Source organism: Nicotiana sylvestris, chromosome 12, assembly GCF_000393655.2.
Source record: "Nicotiana sylvestris chromosome 12, ASM39365v2, whole genome shotgun sequence".
NCBI classification, from domain to species: Eukaryota; Viridiplantae; Streptophyta; class Magnoliopsida; order Solanales; family Solanaceae; genus Nicotiana; species Nicotiana sylvestris.
In genome coordinates, this window is record NC_091068.1 from 101,616,913 (window position 1) to 101,638,365 (window position 21,453).

Consider the following 21,453-nt stretch of genomic DNA (forward strand, 5'->3'; position numbering starts at 1 on the left):
GCCAAGATGCGCTAAATATAGTCTCGATAGGAAAATAATGTACCGGGCCAAACGGTCGAACGAACCGTGTCCATATAGAATAACCGAGCCCTTAGCAACAAAAACATGTATACTTGTACCAAGTAATCAAAGAATACTTTCCAAAACATTTCGTGTTTCAAAGAAGCTCGGTATTTTTGCAAAAAATGGTTCCTTTGTCAAAAATGTCCCGAACACTCGGGGACTGGTGTCAACAACTCAAAACAATGCGACCCCCGGGTCGGAGCTTCAAACTCGTAAGCCCTCAATAAAGCTGTACCAGCCAAACTAACGCGACTCGGGGACGCCTATCCGTCGCTATAAAATCACAGGCCTTCAATTACTTCGAATACACTTTGAAAAGAACCGATTAAACCTGCTACCCTTGACATATGTAAAATAGCTTCGACTATGTCAGCTCCAAACTATAGGCTTTGAGATACTCAGCCACTGAGCCAAACCTCCCGAGTTGCTCGATCATCGCCATATAACGACTCACAATCGAGGTTACTAGAAAACCGTCGAAGAGCGAGGCAAACACAATTTCAAAATGCCTTAACGAGGGAAAAATAAAGCCTATATAAGCGGTCATATCGACCCAACGCGTAAGAGCCACTGTCGCCAGCCCATATAAGAGGTCGTACCGACCCAATGCATAAGAGCCACTGTCGCCAGCCTATACAAGAGGTCGTACCGACACAACGCGTAAGAGCCTAAGGGCCAACTTTAAATTCAAAAACTTGACGGTCGAATGAGCTCGAGTTGAAACTCGATTCGGAGATTGAATCCAAAACAGTTAGCTAAATATGCCTAAGAGCAACAGCATAAGAGCTCAAACGCTGGCTCACAATAAAAGATCGTACCGACCAAGCGCGTAAGAGCCTACGAACCAGCCCAATAAGCCCCAAGGCCATACCATGAATTTGAGGATTCCTTTTAACTCGAAGACCAGTTCATCTGGCTAAAATCAAGGCAAAGGGAAATGTATGAAAAATAAAACCGCGAGGTTTCCTTTATACATATATGTGAGGGAATACAAGCTTTATTTACAAAGTTCTTTGAAAGCACTCTACGCAAAACAAGAAAAGAAAGGCCTAATCTAATCTACGTCTCCCTCGGGGACTATGGACCGTCAACTCCTTCCTCGCCATATTAGGCATCAGACAGAAGGAACTTAACATCATATTCTTTCACCTTTGCTTGCTTTATCTCTTCCGAGAGATCGAAGCCCCTGGCATGAATTTCCTCGAGGGTTTCCCTCCAAGATTTGCACCTCGGGTACTCTTTATTCCTACTCCCTTGGTCGAGAGCCCCCCTTAGCTCAGCATGAGCATCGACAGCCTCCTTCAAATGGGCAACCACCTTCTTATCGGCCTTAGCTCGGATTATTTCGGCTTTAGACCGGGCATCCATAACTTTGGCCTTCATCTTCAGGAGCTCAGACTCGAGTCTTGGAATCATGTCAGTTCGGACCAAGCTGTTCTCGTGAGCGTTGCAATGTTGCACTTCGAGGGCGGAAGTCTTGGCCAAAGCATCCTTCTTAGCCGATATCTGGGTGTCCACCCGAGACCTTAGCTCATCACGCTCGCGCTTGGCTTGACCAACTTCGTTTCTAAGGCATTCCAAGTCTTCTGTCTTTTTCTGCAACTGAAGTAAACAAAATATTAGCCTCGGAATATAGAAGAAGGAACACGCACTACCTTGAAACAGAAGTTACCTGCTCCTCGAGGTAGCTTTCGTAGTTCAAACTGCGACTCGCCTCATACCGCAAGTATGCCAACTCATCTTTCCTCTTATCGCAAAAAAGCCTGAGGGATTTCTCCCTATCTATGACTTTTCGCAGCCTGGCCTCGTGGCGAAGCAACTCAGATTTGAGCTTGTTAAAAGCCTGTGGAAGAGAAATGTGATAAGAGAGCAAAAATTGCAAAAACTATAAAACCAGTGCGATCAGTTAAAACTCACCACGGAGTAGAGCCGCTGAGCTCCCTCGAAAGTCAAATGCATATTTTCTAGCCCGAATTCATCAACCCCAACAGAACCACTCCCGGTTGGTATACGATTATCCGACACATGTGGCCCCTAGCTTCAAACGCCCATCGAAGTACCTTCAATGGGAGAAGAAGTCGGCGGCAGAGATCCTTCGTTACTCAAAGTACCTTCGATGGAAAAGGAATATGGCGGCAGAGGAGGGACCATTTTTCTAAAGTTAGAGATCTCAGGTGTTGCAGGTTCTGCTGGCATGCCCTCTCTGAGCCTACGGGCCGGACTCGTCTTGCTATAATCACTGTCGTCCTGCAAAGACCTTTTTTGCTTATTGTTATTATTTTCATCCCTCGGTCTTGAAGTCGGCGGTCTTTCTCCCTCTCCTAGAGGGCACGACCTCGCTTTAAAGGATTCCCCAATGCCTACGATGACGAAGTTAGTACATAGAAAGAAAAAGTGCCCTTCCAAGAAAAAGAGGGGGAGCAAATCACATAGCACATACCGTGATGTTTTTCCTCCCACCTGTCTTTAGACAAAGCTCGTCACTTACGCTAATTATAAGTCGAGTGGTTCGCCAACTTCCGAGCCCAATCCGACAAGTCGGGGACCTCGCACGACATCTATGAAATTGCTGCAGAAAGGAAGGCGCATTTACGGAGCCCGCCTTCACCATAATTAAAAAACTACAAAGGCACAAGTGTACCAATTACGTGTAAAATTCCATTCCTTAGGAAATGGCAGAAACTCCACAGGGATAATATCGACAGTCCGTACTCGGACGAATCGGTTCATTCACCCCCGATCTCTGTCTTCTTCATCACCAACAATGAAAGACGTGGTGGATCGGCATCGTAGGGTTAGCAGACCTCGATGGTGAAAAAGTCGGTACAACATGATGAGATGACTAAGAGTGAATTCAAGACCTGCTTCTTCCGCAAAGAACCTCATCATCAATACTATTCGCCAAAATGACGAGTGAATCTGCACCAAGGTAACCGGGTACTTTCGACAGAAGTCAAGCACAACCCTATCAAGGGGGGTCCAGCATAAAAGGGTATGTGTACATGTTCATAAACCCCTCAGCATGGTCCATGATGCTCTCTTCCGAGGAAGGTACCTGCAATACTACCTTTTCTCCCCATCCACAGTCCTTCCTTGCCGACTCAAGGTGCTCCTCTCTTATTAAAGAAATAAACTTCGAGGCATATTCCCAATGACCTCAAACGTTGGAGTCTTTTCTAACAGAAGATCCCCCCTCGAAACAAAATGCCCAGAGGCGGAACTCCCTTCTCCCTGCCGAGCGGACTCTGACGTAGCAGCCATGACTATGGTAAAACTAGAGAATTAGACTGGGAATTTGAGAAAGGGCATCAAAATTGAAATGATGGAGGACCTAACGCAGGAAAGGAGAACTCTATAAAATAGGATAACTACTCATAATAGCGGAATATTCAAAAGGGCGAAGACAACCCTATATATATGGAAAAAGCGGCGACTATCCGCCTGCCTCAAAAGGCTGATTAAAAATACTGGCTAAAGCTTTTATCGCTTTGGGAGATGTGTCGGCTGGATCGCCTCAGTCATTTTGTAACCATATCATACACTTGATGCCGCTATACAATGTTTTGGGGTCAGAGACCCTCGCATCAACCAATCCTCGAGATGGTACCCGATCTCGAAGGCCTCCTCCAAAAAGAAGAAAGGCTCTAAGGAGCTATCAATATCATTACAGGCCTCGAGATGGTACCCGATCTCGAGGACCCTTGTCAAAAATGAAGAAAGGCTCTAAGGAGCCATCAATATCATTGCAGGCCTCGAGATGGTACCCGATCTCGAAGACTTTCTCCAAAAAGAAGATATGGTCTCCAAGAAGCCATTGGCATCATTACAAGTCCCGAGATGGTACCCGATCTCGAGGACCTCCACCAAGAAGATATGCTCCAAGGAGCCATTGACATCATCCTAAGCCTCAAGATGGTATCCGATCTCAAGGTCTTTTGTTAAGAAGAAAATAAGCTCTAAAAACCTACTCATGTGGGCTTGATCTCGAGGTGGTACCCCATCTCGAAGATTTCTGCTATTGTAAGTACGGGCCATTTATCTGACCCTCCGGCCCTCGAGCTACATGAATCCTCGGGTCAAGTTAAAACCGTCCTCTCGATTACTTTAACCCAGGTACTATCTAAACCCAGGTAAGCCCTCATCCGGAATCTATCTGCAACACCTGAAGACTATCTACACTGAGTTCAAAACAAGTTTCCAGGTCACCCGAGCTTGAGCGAACCCCCATTCGGGGACTGCTCTCGAAGGCCTAAAGGCTATCATTATTCTCAGGAAACCAAGCAAATCCCCCCTCGAGGACTATCGTGGTGTCTAAAAGGATAAGTCTCGAAGCCCTACTCTCATTCAACTCGAAGTCGGGGTCCCGACGACCCGAGTTTATCAATCCAATCCAGGCTCGGTTCAAGGAACGACGAAGGGTTCTATGGGGAATTATGTTAATCAATCAAGAGCCATAAGAATTACTTACACTCGGGCTTAATATTCGCGCCAGTCGGTAGAGTCATGCATTCAGATTATTCACAAACACAAATAAAGAGGGGATTCAACATAAATCAAAGAAAAATCGAAGAAATCTCCTTGAATTAATAAACCATGATTACAAAAGCCAACGGGGAGTCCTTACATATGATTACAAAAGCCCACGATGGATCCTTACACAGAAACAAAGAAGCAAAGAAAAGATACATATATAATAAAAGCCAAGAGTCTAATCTATCCTTGGGGGTGCATCCTCGGCGCCAGTATCTTCGAGCACCATCTCCTTGGGGGCCTCGTCTCGATCTTCCAAAATAGCATCATCAAGGGAGAAGATGGAGAAAAGGAAAGTGATGCAGAAAAGGATGAAAAAGAAGAAGAAGAAAAAGATGAAGGAGTGGAGAGGGATAAAGAAGTGGCTGGGTGAAAAATCTGGCTAGTATGGATTTCGCCATCACTACTATTGTGAAGCCACTTCTTGAGACTTTGCACCGGTGCGGGATGCAACAGTTAGCAGATAGTACCACCTCACTCCACGAAAAGTAAAATGAGTGCGGCGCTGCACCGGGTAGTTAGGAGAGATGAGTGGAAGTTCATAGTCCGCATATCCTCTAATGCGACGATAATTTGAGATTTCTCTCTCATCACCTCGGGTCAACAACAACAACAACAAATCAGTGCAATCTCGCTCGGTAAGGAAAAACCCTAGAAAAAGGGCATGGCGTAACTGATGATAATGCCGCCATGTAACCTTAAGGCCACGGGCCTCAAACATGGGAAATAACAATGGATGAGGATGAAGAGAAGAAAATGGTGAAAGGCTGTTGAAGAACATTTGAATAAAGAATTGGTTCCAGGTGGCTCCCATTTATTGAAAGGGTGACAGCGTAACCGACGACGCCATCAATGTCTTTGAAAGACGTATCGGTATGTGCAATCAATGCGTTTTTGAGAGCTGGACCGGCGGCGACATTATCGCTTTGAAGAATAAGAATCGGCAGTGCATTGAATGATTCTAGAAAGATGAACCGACGGGGCGCTACGGTTATCACAAAGGCTTACGTCATAAGTATGACATCATCGCGGGAAGTTCGAAGAGATGGATATCAAAGTCATTTTTTGTCGTTCCACTCTAAGAAACGCGGGGATGTATACGGTAAAATCGGAGGGTCCAATTTTTCGTCATTACGATGCCTCGTAGGCACGTTTTCGAAGGCTCGAGGCTATGGTCGAGATTCACCCCCGAGGGGCTATCGACGCCCAACCTCGGGGCAGTATAGATCGGCGGTTATGGTAAAAAAGTGGGAAGTTCCCAAAGCGCGTAGCTAGAGTTGACGAAACCTGTCAGACTAGTCAAACCCCGCATCATGACATTAACTGGCTGTATCAGCCCCATATCTTTGTAATAAATGCATTTGTACTATGTTGGGATTCTCTCTCATATAAAAAGGGAATCCTTGTCATTTTGTAGGGATTTGATACTCAATATTAAATACACAAGAACATTCTCTCTACTCTCTAACATATTTTTTTGATCTAATTACTTCCATTTATTGCTTATATTCATTGTGTTCTATTTATTGTTCATCATTTATTGCTTATCATTGATCATAAAGAGCTATCATTTTAGCTCTCATAACTGTTAGTTCTCCCTCGATTGCCCTAAGCCGGCCTCCAGACTCGACCTCGAGGCCTCATATATGGTAGCCCGAGGCCCCGACCTCCAGCCGTTCGGTTCGATTATCACATCGTCTCTAAGCTATAATCTTGCTCTTTAATCTTTTATTTAATATCCATTGTCTAACAACTAGCATAAAAATAGATCACGTATTTTTAGAACCACAAAATCAAATTTAGTTATTATTACCATTTTCACGGTAAACAATTATGAACGGTTTCATCTTTAAAAATAAATCATGTTTACCATCTATTAAATACTCTACTAATTATTCGCTCAACATTAACTTGGTTTACGTAGTAAAGGCGACCCATGAGATGTTCATGAAGATGTCCCCTTAATAATTCACATATTACAACAACCCCACCCCTTCCTTATCAAGTTTATTACTCCTTCAGTTTCTTTTTATATTAGGGTGTTTGACAGTGAAACAATTTACAAAAGACTTTTTAAAATTGTATCTCAAATATGCCAAGATATTTTTATCATGAAAATATGGTGCGTAAATTTAAATTTAATTTTTTTTTAAAAGTAGAAAGGTGTTTTTTTTTAAAATAAGTCAAAAAATAAAGAGTGCTATATAAAATAAAAGAGAAAGAATAATTTAATCTTACTTGGTTGAAATTTATTTTATTTTCTTTTTCCTATTATCTCCTAATTTCCCAAACTGCCCATTGAGATAAATAAAAGGAATTTTTTCCTAACTATACCATATATGAAACCTTATTACCCTAAATGTGCATAGTTTATTAATTACCCGCCCAGTCCATACTTTAACTACAATTTATATACCATTCGACTATTAGGCATTAAAAGGGCAGAATATTCCCTAAAAACGCGCTAAAATTAAGGAGATAATCTTGGTGTTAATTGATTCTACATTAAATTTAATTTTTAAAAAGGAAAAGGAGATTTCTCATCTGCGTATTTTTCTCCAGAACTACAATTCAAATTCTCGAAAAAAAAAGAACGAACAATTCAAATTTTCGAGTTTCAACAACTCAAAGTTGAAAAAATCTGTTCTTCCATATATTTTCCACCATTGATAGCCATTAAAAAGCTTGAAAGCTTTGAATTCAAATTTGGGTTTTCAAAAATCATTATTTGTTTGGATTGGGTGTTGTTGTAAATAATTCGGAATATGTTTAGGAGTTTATATCTCAATTTTGAGGGGTTTTGGTGAAGATTAGACTTGGTTTTGACTGAATTTCAGATTGAAACTCGAAGAAGAAGAAGAAGACATATTTCCAGAAATTGTAGATAAATTGTAGAATTGTAGATAAATTGTAGATTGGGAAGACTAAAACTTCTACAAATCTTCTACAATTATGTCGAAAATGTCAATTATGCTACAATTGAAATGAGAATTGGGATATTAAAATTCAATGTATCCAGTTTGTAGATATCTTGTAGATAAATTGTAGATTATTTGTATTCTGATTATAGATGCATTGTTTTCTGTTTTTACAAATCCAAAACGACTAAAGCTTCTACAAAATCTTCTGCAAAAAATAGTCTACAATTTATCTACAATTTTTCTAATTTTTCAACAATTTATCTACAATTTCTACAAAATTACTATATTTATACTACAATTAAACTACAATCTTATGTGAAAAAAAATATTGACAATAAAATTTGCTCTTCATCTACAAAAATCGTCACCGTTTATTGGATTGGTACATTGAACTTTTCCGACTCCGGCAACTTTTCTGTCAATCGGACGACTACCTACAAGTCTACCACAAGCAACACACCTTCTGAAATCTCCAATAGCGATGGTAAAAAGGAGCAGCGACGGTAGTGCTGACCATGTACTCTTCGATATTTTTTCCGGTAATTGAAGAATCACCCACAAGTGTGCTATGTACAGCTATCAAATCAACACAGCTTGCGTCAACTTATGCTGGCAAAATAGCTTCATTTAGCTACTACAATTTTAGCAATCATTACATGAATTAATAGGTAAAATGAGATTCATCACCTAGCCAACAACTTATTTAGTATACTTTTTTTATGTTTATAAAAATGGATTAAAAAACAAAACAAAGTAGAATAAGAAAGAAACGAGAAATAGAAACGGAGAAGAAAAAGAAATGAGAGGGGGAAAACGGGCCGGTCAGATCTTAGTAATTAAGGGGAGAGAGAAACGTGAGATATATGAACACCTTTAATTAAGGAGTAAGAAACTACCAATTAATTATACCTCTAAATTAATTATGGTATATAAATAATAATTTGGTATGCTGAAATATAATAAACACAAACCTTAAACGTTGAGCATAAAAATCCTAAATAAAATTATCTTTTCAACAATTTCTATTACTATTACTGTCCCATTTTTCTTCTCTTCACTTCTTTCATTTGTAGTCTTCTTTGGCTTTGCCTCTTTGCCTTAGCTTATTCCCACAGCTCTCAACCTTTAATGGCATAAATTCATCTCCTCAAAACTCCATTCGCATATTAAACTCTTCATTGTGATCTGTTCTTTTCTATATTTTCTTTCTGACCAGTTTTTTCTACTGGCAAATAATATTTAGCTTCTCTACTTCCATCACTTTTCAACCTTTAACACTTCACAATATTAACCCATCTGAATATTGTTGTTCCTTTGTTTTTTTAATTGGTTTTATGAGATTTTCAAAAATGGTTTTTGGTTAAAGATGCAAATAGTGGCTGATTCTTGAAAAATCCGCTTCTTTAGGTATGTTTCAATCTGTTTTAATTCCAAAAACATCAGAAACAATAGCTTAATGATAGATTCTTTATGGGTTAGTCTAAAGATTCAATCTTTATGATATAGTTTGAGTTTTAATGTAAAGCTGCCATGTGTTTTTTTTCTCTCTCTTGTGTTGTTGATGTTCTTGATTTGCTTCTTAATGATATGGTATGTTGTGTTTTTTTCTTTTTTAATTGCCTAATGAATGTTAGATATTTGAGTTCGTTTTTTCTTGGGGGGGGGGTGCATATTTGGTCAAGAATCTTTTTACCCCACTTGATTTAGTTTGTTTAAGCTCTAGTGTTTGAATAATTTATGAAGGATTCATGTTTCATTTGAATCATTCTCTTTATTTAAGTTTTGCTTGTTTGTGGAAAAACTTCAGTTATTTAAGTTTTACATCACACTGTGGAGGTGCGGCCCTTCCCCGAAACTTGCGTGAATGCAGCATGCTTTGTGCATCGTGCTGCCTTTTTTTTTTTCCGATTTCAATTTGGAGTTTTGAGGATACACTTTCATCAAAGATAAAGTTTTTCTCTTTACTGTTCATATTGATGTATGATATCCAGTGGGATTCTCTTTCTCAGAACTGTTTTCATGAGTTGAAGTATAATCCTTCTCATATATTGGTCCTTTAAGATTGTGTGGTTCTGTCTAATCCGCTCTTTTCGTGTATTTCATAGGATTTTTTTTTTGGAGTGCTACATGCTATTTTAAGGCCTCTGAGCTTTAGATTTGTAGAAGAAGTCTTCAGGTGCAGAATTTCCAGCTTTGAACAATGGGCAGAGGAAGAGGAAAGGCAAAGAAGCAATCTGTTCGTGACGATATTGGAAGTGGTGAAGAAGAGAAGATACCAGTGCGGAGAAGGGGAAGACCACTGAAACCACTAAAGGATGACGGTGAGGGGAAATTAGAAGAAAATGAGGGGAAATTAGAAGAAGATGAAGATGACGGTGAGAATACCAAAGGTTCTGTCTTAAATAAAGATGTCAAGAACCAAACTGCAGTGAGTATTGGAAAAAAGAGGAAGAGAACTTCACAAGTCAAGGAAGCAGATCCAGTGAAAGTGGAAAATGGTGTTGTGACTAAAACTAACTCCAATGACTTAATAAAGTCGGTTGGATTTAGACAAAATGGGAGTAGAAGGAAAAACAAGCCTAGGCGAGCTGCTGAAGTTGGTGTAGAGTGCAGATGAACGGTTCTTTTTGCTATTGAGGACTAATTCTATGCTGATTTACATGTGCTTTTCTATTTTGCCTCTTGTTATCTTTTCTAGGTTTTTGAAATTTAGCTAAAATTTTCTGAAGAACTGAATTTTTGTGTGGATTTTTGCGGCAAATTCTAATATTCTTCAATGTGCTGCTGCTGCTAGCAAGTTCCATATGTCATGGAAAACTAAACGATATTTTGCCCATGCACTCTAATCTTTGTCACCTTTGATTTTATATATTTGATATGCTTCTTTGATTTCAAATCTCTTTCTTTGGATGTATTAATTGAAGTGCTAGTACTTTAGACACATGACTAGTTACTGCAAATGCCAAAAAGAAACAGCTCCCAGGGACTGACTGAGGTGGCGAATGAAGCTAGCTGAAGACCCATTGTTGCTGTGCTGAATGGAGGGAATATGTTCGTTGGATTTTAGAGTCAGTATGATACTCTCCTTTGCTTTGTTTTGACTGATCGATTTATTCCCATGATGCTTTTTATTATTCGTTTAAAACTGGAAACATTTTTCCATTTACAGCTAACAAAATCCATGCACTTGTCTGGTTTTTGCCTACTGAACATGATGGTGTAACAGCTAGTGAAAAAGTTATGTGATATGTAGATATGGCTTCTACTTCCAAAACATGATGATTAAGGATGTAGGCTTGGCTTATACCTCATGTGATAGTGCTGGAACTTGTGGATTTTAAGGTTCTTCTCAGTATATGTACACTCAGAATCGCTATTCTTGGGACAACTGATTCCTTGTTCATCTTACTCTCTTGAAATATAGCTCCTTTGATGTGATGCAAATTTATATCTTACTATTTAGCACTTGTCCTTGTTTCTCAACTCTTCATCGGAGATGACTAAGATGTTAATTCTGTCATTGTGGCGTTGGAATATAGCGGGAATGCTTCATGCTGTAAATTTGAAGATAGGGGGCAGCTTACATGCATGTTGAAGAAGATTTAAATAGTTGGGACTCTTTATGTTGTCTCCTTGTACACCTTTTTATCTTTTTGGGAAGAAATGGTTTCAATGTTTTGCATCAGCAACAGATAGGATGATAATATAATGGGTATCAACTCTCACTACATATTTATCATTATATGCAGCGGGCACATCTTAACTGAAACATTATCATTTTGAGAGAGTGTGATGTTTAATCATCTGAACTGGGTGAGCCTGTCTGCGAATGGTTTATGATTTTTGCTATTATCTTTATCAAGGTTTGTTTTTTAGTAAAAAAGTAGTAGTAGTATAATATTTCAAAAAGACATGAAGTACTATATAGCACCAATTAGCTGTTGAAATAGTAGTTGGTATGTTTCATGAACTAATGTGTCACCAAAACTTAAAATTTTCTAACTCCAGTGTCATTATTCATTAGGACGCACTCCCTCCGTTCACTTTTACTATGGCTTAGGTCCAGACTCCAGAGCCCATACTAACAACAACAACATACCCAGAGATAGATATTATCCCACATCGTAGGATCTGGGGAGGGTAGTGTGTACGCATACCTTACCCTTAAGGATAGAGATGTTGTTTACAATAGATTTTCGGCTCAGGAAAACATAAACACCACATTAATGAAAATATAGACAAGAAGGGACAGTACCAAAAAGGCATATAAAAGCAGAATAAAAACAACAAGATAGTAAGGTGATCAACAATGAAGGAAATAATGGTTAGTCATAAAAACCTACTACCAACAGAAAGCGAGACTGCATGCCAATACTATTGTTATGAACACTCTAGACTACCTACTCTAGTACCCTAATTCTCGACCTCTATACTTTTCTATCAAGGAACATGTCCTCGGTCAGTTGAAGCTGCGTCATGTCTTGCCTAATCACCCTTCCGCACCTCTTTTTTGGCTTACCTCTACCTCTTTGTAGGCCCTCCAATGTCAACCTCTCACACCTTCTCACCGGGGCGTTTGTGCTCTTCATCCTCACATGACCAAACACCTAAGCCGCGCTTCCCGCATCTTGTCCTCAATAGGGGACACACCCACCTTGTCGCGAATAACTTCATTTCTGATCCTATCTAACCTGGTGTGCCCGCACATCCATCTCAACATCCTCCTCTCCGCTACCTTCATCTTCGGAACATAAGCAATCTTGACTGGCCAACACCCGGCCACATACATGAAGGGTTGGTTTATTCATATTACACATCCATCTAGGCAATCACTAGTTACATTCGACGAATATTTGATTGATTGTATGACGTCGTTTGAAATAAGTCTGTCCTGAGCTCCTGACTTTTTGTTATTGTTTATCCGGAGTGTAATAACTCTTCAAGGTTTCTATGTACTAGTACTTGCAGTTGTCACAAAAACGAGTTCATCACTCATATTATCACGCGAAATTACCTAGTAAAGTCATTTTTCTTTCATTTGTAATAGAAAATTCACTTAACTATACCTATAGCATTCAGAAGGTCACTCAACCAAATTACTCACAATTTTAATGGTCAAATACTTATTTTACCCTTTAAATTATCAATCATTATCTTCTTTCTTTTATATTTTTAATATTTTTTCCTCTTTTTAATCTATATTATGGACCATCTATCGAAAACATAAATTTATTCATAAAGTAAAAAAGTGCAAAATATTTTTCAAGCATATATAATGTTGGAATAGTAAAATAAAAAAATTAATTAGAATAATTTATTTGCATAAGTGATTTCGATAGTAATGACAAGAACTCAAAAAGAAAATTACAAAATTTAAAATAAAAGAGAATAAAAGCTTTTAAAACTGATATTCCATGCATTTAATATACACAATTTAAAATAGAGATATCGTTTATAATATATATTACATATGCTTAAAAATTATGCTCAATTATTTTATTATTCTAATATTATATATGCTTAAAAAAGTTTTGCACTTTTTTACTTTATAATAAAATTTAATCATACTATAGGTAATTCTATAGTATAGATTAAAAAGAAAAAGAATATATCACAATATTTAACAAAAAAGACAAATGACGAAATTTAGAGGGTAAAACAAATATTTGACCGTAAAATTTTGAAAAATTTGGTAGAGTGACCTTCTGAGTATTATATGCATAGTTTCATGACATTTCTGTTATAAAAGAAAGAAAAATAATTTTACTAGATAATTTAGAATCTTGAAATTTAGTACTCCTTCTGTCTTAAATGATAAGATCTTATTAGAGATAAAGTTTAAGAAATAAATGAAAACTTCTAAAAGCTAGTGATTTAGAATAAGACATAAAATTTTGTGACTATAAATACACTAAATAAGGGTAAAATAAGAAGAAAAAAATTTAATCATTTTTAAATGCAGAAGAGTGATTTTTTTTTAATATTCTACTAAAGAAAGTATGACACCTAAATTAAGTCACGAAAAAGTAACACAATATAACTAGGGAATAATTTGTTGGTTCCACCCAAGCTGTTTGAAATGAACGTGTCCCTAAACTAAAATTTGTAGCTCAGGTCACCATATAGGATACTGCATTATATTTCCGATTGAAATTGATTTTTAGTTTTTACTATAACAAAATTAACGTGAAGTTAGACGTTCTAGACAGGGGCGGCTCAAGCACATACGGGGCCTAAGGCTATAGTTCAATATGAGGCCTAAATTTTTAAAAGAAAGTTATAAGATATGTTTTTATTTGAAGTCTATTCTTCTAACTTTTTGAGATACAAAGTTGTTAATAATTTTTTTTATAATCGATTTTCTCTAATAGTTTATGTTCAATTGACAATATAACCAACTCATTTAATCTTTCTTGAGATATTGTTGATCTTAGATAAGATCTTACATAGCAATAGAAGTATAGAACTATTGAAAACTTAAAAATATTGTTTAACACTTGAACTAATGAAATCTTAGAGAAAGAAGATGAGTAATGAAATCTTGGAGAAAGAAAGTGAGTAAGAATATCAAAGAGAAAGATAGAAAATATGTAGGATTTTCTGAAATATGAAGAGAAAAGAAAGATTGACTTAGACAAACTAAGGAAGAGAGAGCAAAAATTTTAATGAAGGAGTAAAAAATAAAAAATTGAAACTTTGCGAAAATTATTCATTTACCCATTTTTAAGTAAGTCAAATTATTACCTCATTTATATATCTAAAAAGTTTTCTTTCCTTTTATATTAAAAACTCTATTTTTTTATTAAAAATACTAAATATTATTTTTTAAATACTTATGAACTTATTATTTTTTAAAAATGGGGCCTAAGGCACAAGCCTTACCCCTCATAACTATGGAGCCGGCCCTGGTTCTAGAATATCTGGCTAATTGCTTTTTCGCTGGCGACTATAATTCAGGATAATTTAGTTTCCAAAAAGCTATTCTTTGTTTAGTGTTTACTACTATGTACTTATATTTACTTCTAATCCAACTAGGCAGTTTTCAAACTATGAATCAAATCTGTGACATATTTTTTTTATCAAAATTATTTATTTCACACTCAATTTCTTCATAGTATATATATTACGCACCTCTTTTGTTACATGACATGCTCGTGCTTAATAAAAAATAAAAAAATAAAGCGGCAATATTTTGTCTAAATCCATATTTTAGTGCCACGTGAATAATAATATTTTCCTTATTTTACACTTTTATCAAATGAAAAAAGGTGCCAGATGTTTACCAAGAAATCCTCCCCCCTCCCCCGGGGGTCTCTTCCTCAGTAATTTCATAAAATCCACCAAAGACCATGATGTAAATCTTCTTTAAAATTGTTCTTCCAAACTTCTCTTGCTTCTTTTTCTACCATTAAAACTCACCAACACATCTAATCTTTAAATAAATAAAAAGTTTTATTTTTTAGTATTTTATGAGAATGACTGAAATAAAATCCCCAACTCAGTTTCCTTCATATACGGGAAGGTTTGAGATTTTATTAGCAATCGAGTTCTTTAATTCAAGGAAACGAAAAAATGATGTTTGGTTATGGTATACTAGAAAACTTATTCAAAGTTGTAACATGAAATCAAAATTATTTAGTATTTGATATTTGCTAGTATTTAATTCATATTTAAATAAGATTTATAGTACAAATTATATAGGAATAGTTGTTTACCAGTAAAAAGGTACAGTTGAATTTATTACATAGTTTATAGACAAACGAACTGATTTGATCTGAAAATGATAAATAAACGAGATTAAAAATAAGACTTAGCAGTTAAAATAGAAGAAAATGACAAGTTTGGCTCTGAGAGTAATGGCTCCGAGGACAGAGATAAGAACAATATAAAAGAACAAATAAAGTTATCTTATTTAGCTTGAGAATAGAATATAGCATAAGTTTTGCCAAGAATTTTGTGTCTTACAATGACTGTTGAGACTACAATTTATAATTATACTAAGGGAAACAAAATCCTAGGATCAAGCCCTCTTAAATGACTATAAAGGAGCCATTGATGAAGATGTAACGGCTGGCCATGAATGCAAATATTCTCTGCCATGGCTGCCCATTTAATGCAGGAAATGTTCTTCATTGAATGCTATCCGATGGTAAACATTCGATCTGCTCACGTTGACCATGCTCCCTTCGGGGGCTATCCGATGCCAATTGCAGCTATTGTTCCTGGTACTGGTTGTTACTTGATTTGCTTTCTACCTATCTTCGGTTCCACGTATCACTCTACCATTCGATTATTTAATATAAACTAATTTTACCTATATAAATAGACCCCTGCTATTAAGTGGCATATCTTTGTCTCATCGGGATGTTGGTGAAGATTCCTTTCTTGGCGGAAAATATTCTGAAAACCTTCTGAACAATCTCTAACGCTTGAAAGGACGTACGCCTTCTCGAGTTTAATACCCCGAACACGTGTTGCCCCACGATTCGGCAATATTTTTGCCGGTTCTCGAGATAATCATGATCATAATTTTTGCCGTCTATATCTTTATTTATACCCATCATTTTACCTCTTTCACTTTCAAAACATTCATCATCTTCTTAGCACTTAACGTCCTTCTGCTTTTATCATTTTATGACTTTCTTTAAAAAGCTTCACTTCCCTTTTATTATCATGGCTTCTTTTACTGAATCTTTCAAATACTCTAGTCTTCTCTTCGGTGGAGGCCCGAAGAGAAGCAAAAACAAAGAGGTTGATATTGATGATGATCCTCCCATGGTAAGCACCATCATACCCAAACATCTAAGTATCATCAATGACTTCCAGAAGAAGTTTTCCTCCGCGTCTCCACAGACATGGGCCATTAGCAAGTATCCTTCCTCTATTCGCCCTTTCAGTATTCCTGCTGTGAAGGAGGACTGCAACTACCCAGACCTTAACATTATCTCTCCTGACATGATAGAGCTGGTTACCTTCACCAAGGAAGGTTTTACGTATGTCTATAAGTATCCTTTCATCTTGGGTCCATTTTCTTTAAGCGGAGGGCTCGACCCCGTGATCTTAGAGTTATGCCACCGGTACCAGGTCTGCTTGGCACAAGTAGGCCCTTCCGTATGGCAAACTGTGGCTTGTCTATGCCAATTATGTACGGAGACTTGAAAAATCCTAACCCTGGCACATATGATGAATCTCTACCCCCCCAAAATCTTCTATGGGGGAGTAATAAATTTCAACAAACGCGGTTACCTCTCGTATTTTCCTAACCCTGGCATATATGACTTTGTGGCCTATACTATTTTATTGTCTCAAAGCCTGTCACCTCTCGTATTTTCCTTCACTTGACTATAGACTCTGTAATACTGTCATTTTGATCTACCGTTGTTATCCATGTATCACGTCTTACTCATGATGCTCCATTAATTCTCTTATAATTTCTTGCTATCATTTTTGTCAATCACTTTATTCCTAAAACTTCGACAAGACATTCTTTTGCTTTTAGTTCCCCTTGCTCCATCCATGGGCTCTTCGAATTACCTAACATTCTTTCTCTACTAGGGACGGGAGCCATACTAAGGTAATATTTATCCTTTCAAGGTTTCCAGTACCTATCTTTGTAGTACTCATATCTAGCTACACTATTTTAGAGTACACCATCTGGGTGTCTCACAAGGAGATCTATTAGTACATTTGCAATATCCTTCGGAAATGTTAATTAACGCAAACTGTCTATCCACTATTTTGGGTCACTCTAACCCCAGCCAGATCCTGATATTCGTCCCTCTCTTATACTTATTTTGTTAGCCCTCATAGAGCATAAATGAGATGGGGTTCGGTCAATTGCACATACCTCTGTTACTATTGAAGGTAACTCAAAATGCTTATATCTCCCTCCTGAGTTGAAAGTACCGATACTCTTTATTAACTGGGTACCTCGTACCTTGCTTCTTTTACTTGCTGGAACTTATGTCTACTTTCTAATTCTCTTTTTCCTTTTTATCGTAAAAGTGGATAGGCATTCTTGCCTTAGGGATCCTTATCAAGAAGCTTACACGTCTTAGTATACACATGGTCTATTGAATACTTCATATTTATCCATCATAAGCATGATGCAAAAATCGAGTCCTTCTAACTCAACTCTTCCATAACTATATTTCTTACCAACTGTTTTTCTGGGTTTAGGCATCGTCGTATTATGAACAAGATAAAATTTAGGAAATTGAGTTCCTACAACTGAGCTTTACCACACGATCTAGAGTAAGAAGAAAAAGTGACAGTCCTAAATTCCCTATTGCCTCCTGCTTATAAGTGTGGTGCACAAGACACCCATAAACAAGACTTTACTAGACACAACTTGTAGATTCCCTAGGACAGAACTGCTCTGATACCACTTCTGTCACGCCCCGAATCTGGGGGGCGAGACGGGCACCCGGTGCCTCACCTATCCTTGCGTATCAACTTGCAACTAAGGGACTCTGAACATATAATGTCATACTTTGTCCATGGGACACATTGCAAGACAATTGCAAATGATGACTAAACATTAATATAATGCTGGGCCGACAAGGCCCTCATAGCTACTATAGCTGGAAAACCAACAGAATATACATAAAAGTCCTACAAGCCCAACATACAGCACTAACTAACAAGATATGTCTACAAGCCTCTACTGATGGATATACTGTGATCGGAATAGGGCCATAGTCTACTCATATATATATATACAAGATGTACATAAAGCTCTAGATCCAACAACTTCGAAGGGCATGGAGCTTATCAATCAAGCTGAACTCAGGCAACACTTAATGAGGAGGTCTACCCGTCTGTCTATCTGAACCTGCATGCATGAAATGCAGCACCCCCAGAAAAGGGACGTTAGTACAAAATAATGTATCGAGTATGTAGGGCAATATACTGAAAGCTGAACTGATAATATAACAACTGAAAACAACTGGAAGTAAAAGATAATATGAAGATATGCTTACCCGGTGATACTGACTCAAAACTCTCAATATAGTAAGTAAAATAGCTGTCATGCCTTATAAGGCTCGGTATATATATAATTGCTCTACCGTAGTAGACTCGCTCATAGGCTCTTGACCATACTAGGCTCTGTATCTTGGCCAACTAGGCTCGCTCATAGGCGCTCGACCATAGTAGGCTCGGTATATAACTTGCCATCTTATTAGAGTTTGCCCAATAGGGGCCTGCCCATCGATTATAGCTTGATGGTAATGAAAATACTGTAATACTGTATATATAAACTCTCTGCTCTCTTGACTGGAAGAAGGAAATACTCAATTGAATATTGTACTTACAAGACTAGGAAAAATATACGTAAATTCCGGAATATGAATTTTTCTTTATGCCTCGTTATCAAACTTGTGTAATTACCGGATCATGCAAAATGAAGGAAGAGCTTAGCCTTAACATACCTGAACCGATTCTATTTTGCGAAAACACGTAACGGAGGATAGAAGTAGAAAAAAATCCGTATGATATTTTTGAGAAAGATTGTACTGTGCCTTCTTTGAATTAGAATTTCACGTTGCATCTTGTAGTATTTCAGGGAATCTCATGTTGGTCATTATTATTTCTCTCTTAATAATGTTGGAATGTCATTTTACTTAGTCTTAGAAAAATTCCATACCTTACTAATAAGTAGACCAAGTATCTCTACGTGTAAACAAGATGGCCTTTTGCCTTATGACTCATTTTATGCATTTTGCCACTTTGTCTTAGTCTATGCCATGTGCAATCCCCAAAAGACACTTATTCACTTAATATTATAATTATCTTCATAATTAATCAATTATCCACATAATTAAAAATTATCTCAAATTACCTAGAATACTACTCACTTTTAACACACCTTATACACTTTACTATCATGGTCATGTAGTACCTTGTATGATACTAGTCCATAAGTACCGGGTATTTTAGCTCGGGCCGTATTTTATCCCAAAATATCAAACTTTAATGAAAATTTATTTTCTTCGATTTGCTTACCCTCTCATCTTCACGAATTTATTTATCACTTGTTTGAAATAACATAATGCTTATAATCTCCAAATAATCTTGTCCTTGAACTGAGGTTAATTATCTTACGACAATTTCACGTATAATACTACAGGGTGTAACATCATCGTAATATAATACTGCAGGGCATAATATCGACGTAATACTGCGGGGCATAACATTTTTGGCCTCGGCATGGTCCTTAATGAACAAATCTACAAGTATTTCAAAAGAGTCTATTAAATTCTCGGGTAAGAGTGAATACCATGTCAATGCCCCCTTCGTAAGAGTTTCTCCAAACTTTTTCAGCAGAACCTATTTGATCTCATATTGAGCCAAATCGTCCCTTTCACCACTGTTATATAGGTTGTGATGTGCTCCAGATGGTCCAAAGTCACATCGTACTTTGGTATGTCCGACAACTTGAACCACTTCGAAATTAACTCCGGTGCTGCGCTCGGCTTAAACATTAATTGAGTATATTTTTTCAAATCTGGGCCCTTCAAAACTGGTGGTGCACCTGAAATCTGATCCATTCGGGCGTGAAACACCTTCGCATTTTGATCTATTCGTTCATTTATTTTCCTTTTAAATCTCATGAGCTCAATTTTGAAGGGATCATTACTATTATCCTTACCAAATCTGCTACCGGTCCCCCCTGCACCGTCAAAATCGACCTCACCCCTCGGTTTTTTTTTTATCAACTCTTTGATCCATTTTGTTTGTAGGAGCGCAAGGAGGAATCGAGCCCCTTCCTATTGCGTTGTTATAAGCGCCGGACAATTGTTGCTTAAATTCCGTCATTTCCTGATCTTACCTTGAAAGGTGGCCCATGATGGCTTTTGTTGTTCTATGAGGATTCTTACTGTTTCCACAACTTGTTCCTCTTCCACATCATTGGGAGTTGGCTCGCGTAGATGTTGGGGATACTGTCCTTCATGGACCGGGTTTGCTTCTACCCCTCATTGCCAGTGTCGCTGATTGAATCCTCATGTTGAGGCAGATTTTCATGTCCCTCAACATTGTGTGCGATGTTGACATTGTTAGCTGCCATCTTCAATTTCTTGCTAAGGAATAAAAAATCAAACAAGTTAATAATAAACACAAGGATCAACTCAATTACGCAACTGTATATGCCCCACGGTGGGCACCAAACTATTTACCCGTAAAATGGTACAGTTGAATTTATTACGTGATTTATAGACAAGTAAACTGATTTGATCCGAAAATAATAAGTAAACGGGATTAAAAATAAGACTTAGCAGTTAAAATAGAAGGAAATGACAAGTTTGGCTCCAAGAGCAATGCCTCCGAGGACACAGATAAGAACAATATAAAAGAGCAAATACAATTATTTTATTGAGCTTGAGAATAGAATATAGCATAAGTTTTGTCAAAAATTTCATGTCTTACAATGGTTGTTGAGACTACTATTTATAGCTATACCTACGGAAACAAGATCCTGTCACGACCCTAAAACCGACCCGGTCGTGATGGCGCCTATCGTAAAACTAGGCCAGCCGACACAACTCCCGAATTAACCATTAATAAGTAAGAATCATTTTTAAGCCTTTAATTAAACAAATGTTTCATAATGTAAGTCTAAATGAACATTGCAAAAATAATATACAAGTCCGACATCGGGGTGTCACAAGCCACAAGCATCTACTAAGGTCTGAATACAATGAAAAGTTTGAAAACGTATTAAATACAGTCTAATGAAAATAGGGGGGGAGAAAAGCAGTGCTGCAAACGTCGGACAACTACCTTGCTAACTCCAATGACTCTGCCACTGAGCAATCAACACCCGCTACCGGGTTCAAAAATACCTGAATCTGCACACAAGGTGCAGGGAGTAATATGAGTACTCTAACTCAGTAAGTAATAAAGGTAAATGAAAGCTGAGCAGTAAGAAAATATGCAA

At 37.5% G+C, this 21,453-nt stretch overlaps 2 protein-coding genes across 2 annotated transcripts; one reads left to right on the forward strand and one right to left on the reverse strand.

The window, feature by feature from the left end:
- Positions 1-1,170: 1,170 nt before the first annotated feature.
- LOC138883460 (uncharacterized) lies at positions 1,171-2,214 on the reverse strand. Its single transcript, XM_070164149.1, has 3 exons — positions 2,110-2,214; positions 1,736-1,906; positions 1,171-1,665 (listed from the first exon to the last, which is right to left on the reverse strand). Exons 1-3 carry the CDS (start codon positions 2,212-2,214, stop codon positions 1,171-1,173), a joined length of 771 nt encoding a protein of 256 aa, XP_070020250.1.
- Positions 2,215-8,548: 6,334 nt separating this feature from the next.
- Positions 8,549-10,589, forward strand: LOC104210568 (uncharacterized). Its single transcript, XM_009759497.2, has 2 exons — positions 8,549-8,921; positions 9,620-10,589. The coding sequence occupies exon 2, from the start codon at positions 9,715-9,717 to the stop codon at positions 10,129-10,131; it is 417 nt and encodes a 138-aa protein (XP_009757799.1). The 5' UTR covers positions 8,549-8,921; positions 9,620-9,714; the 3' UTR covers positions 10,132-10,589.
- The last annotated feature ends 10,864 nt before the right edge of the window (positions 10,590-21,453 follow it).